General features: G+C 42.4%; 1 protein-coding gene across 1 annotated transcript in view; it reads left to right on the forward strand.

Moving 5' to 3' along the window:
* Positions 1 to 3,639: 3,639 nt before the first annotated feature.
* DDX43 (DEAD-box helicase 43) overlaps positions 3,640 to 7,672 on the forward strand; it is a 43,196-nt gene continuing 39,163 nt past the window's right edge. The window contains exons 1-2 of the mRNA XM_007945204.1: positions 3,640 to 3,898; positions 5,678 to 5,733. Of these exons, the coding sequence (XP_007943395.1) occupies positions 3,640 to 3,898; positions 5,678 to 5,733 (315 nt within the window). The remainder of the gene's footprint in view (positions 3,899 to 5,677; positions 5,734 to 7,672) is intronic.

The raw sequence follows: 7,672 nt of genomic DNA on the forward strand, positions 1-7,672 counted from the left end.
GATTATCTTCTGTGTCTGTGTTAATTGGTTTCCCTTTTCTTTGTTGAAGAGGGTCTGTGCAATCCTTCTGCCTAGTCCGCCATCTTGCCGGAACTCTATGTAGGGTTTTTTAATGACAGATTTTTTTTTTATACATTATTCTTTAGTGTTGCATAGTATTCCATTGTGTGTATGTACCATAGTTTGGTTATCCATTCTTTTGTTGAAAGGCACCTAGGCTGTTTCCATCTTTTTGTTATTGTAAATAGTGCTGCAATGAACATGGGTGTGCATATATCTGTCTTGTCCTTGCTCTCACTTCTTTAGGATATATACCTAGTAATGAGATTGCTGCATCAAATGGTATTTCTAATTCCAGCTTTTTAAAGAATTGCCATACTGCTTTCCACAGTAGTTGTATCATTTGACAGTCCCATCAGCAGTGTATGAGAGTCCCAATTTCGCCAAATACTCGCCAGCATTTGTTATTTTCTGTCCTGTTGAACTTTGCTATTAGTGCTGGGGCAAGATGGTATCTCGTTGTTTTGATTTGCATCTCTCTAATGACTGATGATCATGAGCATTTCTTCATGGGTTTGTTGTCTGCCTAGATATCCTCTTTGGTGAAGTGTCTATTCATATCTTCTTCCCATTTTTAAATTGGATTGCTTGTCTTTTTGTTGTTGAGGTGTTGGAGTTTTCAATAAATTTTAGAGATAAGTCCCTTGTCAGGTATGTCATTGCTGAATATTTTTTCCCAATCTGTGGGTTCTCTTTTCACCCTTTAGGATTTAATTTTTAGAAGGTCCAAATCATCTAGTTTATCTTCTGCTGTTTGTGCATTTTGGGTTACTCTTGACAGTCTACTTATGTCATAATTTAGGGCCCCTAAGTTTGCCCCTATTTTTCCTCTTGAGGAACTTGATAGTTTTAGGTTTCACATTTAAGTATTTGATCCATCTGGAGTTAGTTTTGTGTGTGGTGTGAGGTACAGATCTTGTTTCATTTTTCTGCAAATGGATATCCAGTTGTGCCAGCATCATTTGTTAAAGAGACTTTCTTTTCCCCATTTAATGGATTTCAGCACTTTGTCAAAAATCAGCTGACCATAGGTTGATGGATCTCTTTCTGAGTTCTCAATTCTATTCTACTGGTCTATGTTTCTGTTATTTTACCAATACCAGGCAGTTTTGACTACTGTGGCTGTATAGTAGGTTTTGAGATCTGGCAATGTGAGACCTCCTACTTTGTTCTTCTTCTTCAATAGTGCTTATGGTTTCTTGAAGTCGTCTTTTATAGTTTTCTTTGTTTAGATCTTTTGTGTCCCTGGTAAGATTAATTCCCAAGTATTTTATTTTTTTGGTAGAATTGACATTTTCACAATGTTCAGTCTTCCTATCCAGAAGCATGGTATGTTCTTCCATTTATGTAGATCTCTCACGGTTTCGTTCTTTTTTTTCTTCTTCATGATTATGGGGTTTATTAGGGAAGAAATAGGTTACAATTCAAGTTTAGGAATGCTCAGAATACAGTTCTTTGATCAGGACTGTCTCCCCTTGGCCATGCCCACAGACATACCTCTCTTGGCCCTTGGACTTTAAGCCTGCCTCTGCCCTGCTTGGGCAAGTGCTCCAAAGCTCTGTTAGCTCTGCCAATAGGTGCACCCAACTTCACCAGCAAGCCTCCTGCCCAAAAGTACTTGCTTCCTCAGTCCGTGGGTCGGCAAGCCTGCTGATATGTCTCGGGCTGGTCTCTTGGTTTTGCTGCCTCTGCTGCTGCTGCCTCTCTCTGCTGCTACCACCACTCTCTGCCATCTCAGCGCAGCGATCTCAAGTCCAAAGGACACATTTCATTCCTGGGTTTTCTTTAGTCTTGATGGTAGTAAGATCCCCCTTTCTGCCTCTGGGATGGCTTTTAAGCATCACAGGATGGCAAAACTGACCAGTCCCCACATTAGAGTTCTGTACATCTTGTTTGCACAGTCCTACCCCTACAAGGGTGCCATGTACCATTTACACTATTAGCAAGCTATCTAGTCCCCTAGGTGGGCCACAAGCACCACAAATTTGCATAGTCCTACCCAGTCATTTGGTGGGAGTTACAAAGACTATGGCTAGAACAGCCATTCAAAGTAATTCATTGCACCACAGTGCTTTATCTGTTCCAGGATCACACCCAAGATATTGCATTGTATTTAGTGTCGTGCCTCCTTAGACTCCTCTTGGCTGTGACAGTTTCTCAGACTTGCCTTGTTTTTGATAAGCTTGACAGTTTTTTAAGTGTTGTGTTAGACTGGGTTCTCTAGAGAAACAAAACCAGTAAAGCTTATATATATAGAGAAAGAGAAATTTATCTTAGGAAAATGGCTCACACACTTATGGAAGCTGGCAAGTCCAAAGTTCTTGGATCAAACGTCAAGCTGGAGGCTTTTCCTGACTTTCACAGCTGCAGGGGCTGAGGAGCTCAAGGTTGGCAGGCAGTATACTGGCTGTTGACTCCAACGAATGACGAATCAAAGCTCTCCAGACCGAATGGTGGATTGTTGACTCACAAACAGTTGTAGGCAGCACAACAGAATCCCTATCTGCAGAAGTGTGTCTCTTTTCCCAAGATGTCCATAAATATACTGGAAGCAGGCCACAGCCCTGAGAAAACTCCCTTTCAACTGATTGGCTGCTCAAAACATATTCATCTGATCCCATCACGGGAATACCCACATCACAACTGCTTAAAACACACAGAATTGTGGTCCAGCCAAGTTGACACACTGCTCCAACTATCACAGGTGTCCAGGTCAGCAATACTGTAGTATGCCCCTTTATTGGAATTTGCCCCATGTTTTTCCTCATGATTTGACTAGGGATTTTACGGTTTCTTGAAGTAGTGTTGTGTAGCTTTCTTTGTACAGATCTTTTGTGTCCCTGGTAAGATTTATTTGATTTTTTTAAGCTATGGATGTTAAATAAATTTTGTGGAGTTGAAGTAACATTTCAAAAGCTAAAATTCTAAATATTTCAAAGTGCTGCTTATGTAGCAAGGAGCTCTGGTAGTGCAGTGGTTAAGCCCTGGGCTAACCAATAGACCATCTATTCCATAGGAGGAAGATGTGGCAATCAGTTTCCATAAAAATTTATAGCCTTGGGAACTCTATGGGGCAGTTCTACTCCGTCCTTTAAGGACACTATGAGTGGGAACCCACTGGATGGCAGTGGTAGCAAGGGTTAATGATATTTTGTCAGCCTTTTGTTTCCTGTATTTTATGTGTTGATCACGTTGTAAAGGAGAATTCAGATGTGTTAGCCACTCTCAGAAACGTTTCCGAGTTAAGAAGCGGCTACTAGGGGTAGATGGGCAACGCTGAAGGTGACTCACACCTCTACAAAGGAACACCAGGCCTGAGCCTAAACTAGTTCAAGGCACTGCTCCCAAGGTTGAGAGAGCGGACTGATCAAACCACGTAGTTCTCGCCTATGGCTCCTCGTCCGCCAATGGTTGCGCGGCCAAAGCGGGGCGGGGCGAGCCTCGAGAGCGCTACTTAACTAGCGGCTCAGTGGATTCTCTGATCTATCGGCCGCTAGATTAGCCCCACGACCACTGAGTTGAGTGGTGCAGGGTCGGGCCGGAACGTCCTCGGAAGTGCCGGATCTTTTTTCCGGAATCATGTCTAGGCAAGAAACAGGCGCCAACGCCGCCTCCAGGGTCGTTGCTTCCCGGCGAGGCTCGGCAGTACCCAGAGCTCCAGAGCGGCGGCCCTCGGAGGAACCGAATAGAAGAGGTCGCGGGGGCCGTAGGGGCGGAAGGGGTGGCAGAGGTGCCGGCTGGAGAGACACTTCCAGTCTCCCAGAATCTTCGGCTGCTAGTCCGGAGGAACCGCCGCTGTGCTTTGAATTGAAGTGCGAGTTGGTGGGCACAGTGATCGGTAAGATCACGAGGATGGGTGCGAAGGGCGGAGAATGGACGGGGGCGGCATATCCATGCCCCACTCTCTTCACATCCAGTTACTTGTCACTTAATGACGAGTAACTCTGCTTGTAATATTTCTAAGACTCTCTGGTGCTAAAATGACTCCATTCTGTGCACTTTTTAATAATTTTTAGAAATTGTATTTTGGGAGAGCAATTTTTAGGACTTATAGGCAGAAGCTATCTAAAGTATGGCAGGTATGGCACGTGCCCTGGGCACCACTTGGAGGGGGGCGCCACGCAGCAGTTTCTATTAACCATTGCAGTGCAATTTTTGTTACTACTGCACTTTCCATTGCCAGCTATGAGAGATCATTCAACAAGTTAAAATTAATACTTCAGTATTTGGGAGCCTCCATGAGTCAAGGCAGACTGTGTGCTTTTGCTCTGCTGAGTGTAGAAAGAGAAGAAACTTTTTAAAAAAAATCACTTCAAGTACGTCATAGACCAATTTTCATCAGTGGAAGCAAGGCAGTTGCAGTTGTAATTTCCATGTAGTGCTATAATGTGTTAAGTAAAATATTAACGAGCTTGACTTGTATTTTTGAGCTGATAGTGCTTGCCGTAGACACTGTTTTCCATAGATATGCTTCTACTTAGAGTACCTTTGGAGCGTCGGTGGCACAGTGCCTAAAGCATTTGACTGCTAACTAGAAGGTTAGCGGTTCAAACCCACCAGCTGCACCGTGGAAGGCAAATGAGGCAATCTACTTTCGAAAAGATTTCCTGCCTTGAAATCCTAATGGGAGGAGTCTATGGCAGTCAGTTTTTTTTTTTTTTTTTTTAATAGTACCTTTGTTTGGACTGCTAAAAATGATCAGGCCTTTTGACAGCTTGAACAACAGAAATGAACAACATAACCTTGTTGAAATTAATCCCTGCTTGACTACCGTTTAGCAAAAGAAAGAAGGTATAGAATACTATTTGTAGGGCTATGCAGAGCATCAGCCATATTTTGCATTTTATTTCTTTAACTCTGTATATGGTACTTTATTTGCTAAAAAATGGGATTTTTTTCCCCTAATATAGCTTGAATCTTACAAAGTTATTTTCTGAAAAGCATTTAAATGATTAGAATTGAGATTTGCCACATTAATTGAGATTAAGACTGAAATGATAAATACCAATATTTTGCCCATAATGTTAATACTCTGAAGGAAGGTTGGGCGATCGACTACTGTAGTGATACTGCCTCGGAAACCCAAGGAGGGGTGGCAATGAGTCAGATCCGACTCGACAACACATAGCAACAACATCAGTGTTAATACTTTGCTTTATCCTTATTATTATTATTTTTTTAAAGAACAGATTTCGTAGCTTATTTCTATAGCAGTCAGAAATGCATTGGCCCCTCAGGATGCGCAATCTCAAAGATCTGAAGGATACTCTGTAAATTAAAACCATCGAGTCTACAGTAAATCACTTAAGTCGTCAGCTCGGTTCTGCAAATACTTATTGAGCACCTATCAAGTGCTGCAGTGCACCCACTTGACACGGGTCTGGATATAGAAGCCCTAGTATCCATCTCTCTGGGAGAAGAGCCTCTTTTATAACCCACCAAGATTTGGAATAGAAAGCTCTTGCTTCCCATTTCATACTCAACTACTCAACTTGATTACAGGAAGTAGGCGCCTTTGGATGCTTTGGAGAAAAACTAGAGAAGGTCTTTGAAGAAAGTAGGTAAATCCCTGCTAGTGATTTCAATTTATAATATATTCCTTTATTTTTTAAAATAGGTCGTGGTGGGTCAAAAATAAGAGACATTCAAAGTACAACAAACACCAAAATACTGGTAAGTGATTTATGTAATATGTGTTCTTAAATCCTGAAAGAGTGTAGTTCATTTCTCATCGAACATTAAATTCAGTCAATTATTAACATACTGGGGAGCTCTGGTGGTGTAGTGCCTAAGGCATTTGACTGCTAACCAGAAGGCTGGAGATTCAAACCCACCAGCCACTCCTCAGAAGGACGGTTGGGCAATCTATTTCCATAGTGATATCACCTTGGAAATCCAGGGAGGGGTGGTTATGAGTCAGATCTGACTCGATGACAGTGGGTTTTTTAATTTAGGTGAATGGCCAAAGTGCTTCAGTTGCCATTCTTTTCAAGAACTCATCTAACCTATGGTCCATTCCAGGTCTAGGTTGTATGACTCTTGGAGGTAAAAATCTTTAAAGATAATGTCTGTGTCCAAATCCTTCTGAAATCCTTTACCTCAAACCTTGAACTATTCCTGCCTTCCCTGTCTCAGTGAATGGAAACATCATTCACTAAGCTCCTAAGCCAGACAGTCTCCTTGGCACTTCTGTCCTTATCAGGCAATTGCTAGGTCTTTTCTATTTCCTTTGCCTCTCAAGGGAACTACCATCATTTAGGTCAGCCTTCCCTAACTGTCCTGCTTCTCATCCTGTTCTCCTGTTTTCCACAGTGACCAAAGCAATCTTTCTAAAACACAGATTGTGTGTTTGTATCCCTCTTCTATTTAAAAACCATTCATGGTATCACAGGCTTTTCAGGAGTCTAGATTCCTTAACATGGTCCTCTTGATCTGGTTTATTTGCCTCTCTAACCTCCTTTTCCCACACTCTATTCCCCTACTCCCTTTTGAACACTGTTTACTGCTTCCTAATCCCCTGTCCTTTGCCAAGGTAATTCCTACTCATCCTTCAGGTCAGCTTACTTCCTTGTTGTTGTCATGTGATGTCGAATTGGACCCAACTGATAACAACCCCTCCTTGGGTTTCCAAGGCGGTATCACTACAGAAGTAGATTGTCCAATCTTCCTTCCGAGGAGTGGCTGGTAGGTTTGAACCACCAGCCTTCTGGTTAGCAGTCAAGTGCCTTACACACTACGCTACCTTTCAACTCTTAGTGACCATATTTACAGCAGAATGAAACACTGCCTGGTCCTGCACCATCCTCATAATTGTTGCTGCACTGAGTCCATTACTGCAGCCACTGTATCAATCCATCTCATTGAGGGTCTTCTCCTTTTTGCTCACTCTCTACTTTACCAAGCATGATGTCTTTCTCCAGGAACTTGTCCTTCTTGATATGATACCATGTCCAAAGTGCATGAGGCAGTCTCGCCATCCTAACGTCTAAGGAGCATTCTGGCTGTACTTCTTCCAAGACAGATTCTTCTGGCAGTCTGTGCTGTATTTAGTATTCTGCGCCAACACTATAACTCACAATGCATACATTCTTCCTTGGTCTTCATTATTCATTGTCCAGCTTTCACATGCACATAAGACAGTTGGAAAGCCCATGGCTTGGGTCAGGTACACCTTTAGTCCTCAAAGTGACATCTTTGTTTTTTAATACTTCTTTTTTTTTTACTTCTTTTTATTTTTTATTTTAAGAGCTTGTTTTACATTCAACGTAACATGTACATTTAGTTTCATTCCCCATTTACCATGTCCAACCCTAACCCAGTCTCCTCCCTTCCCTACCCTGTAACCCTCCTCCTGTGCCCCTCATATTGATTGATTGATTGATTGATTGTGATTTGTGTGAAGATTTACAGAGCAAATTCACTTTCCATACAGCAGTTCACATGTACTTTGTCTCATGTCATTGACCACTGTTTACCATAATGCAACAGCTCCCCTCCCACTTCCTCCCCACAGTTACCTCTTCCTAGTGTCCATCCCTCCATACTCTCCTGCGCCCTGAGCTGTCTCCCTGTGCATAAACAGCCCTTCCTTCTCCCATGATTGTTCTCTCCA

Source organism: Orycteropus afer, unplaced genomic scaffold (assembly GCF_000298275.1).
Source record: "Orycteropus afer afer isolate SDZICR_OR568_19922 unplaced genomic scaffold, OryAfe1.0 scaffold00133, whole genome shotgun sequence".
NCBI classification, from domain to species: domain Eukaryota; kingdom Metazoa; phylum Chordata; class Mammalia; order Tubulidentata; family Orycteropodidae; genus Orycteropus; species Orycteropus afer.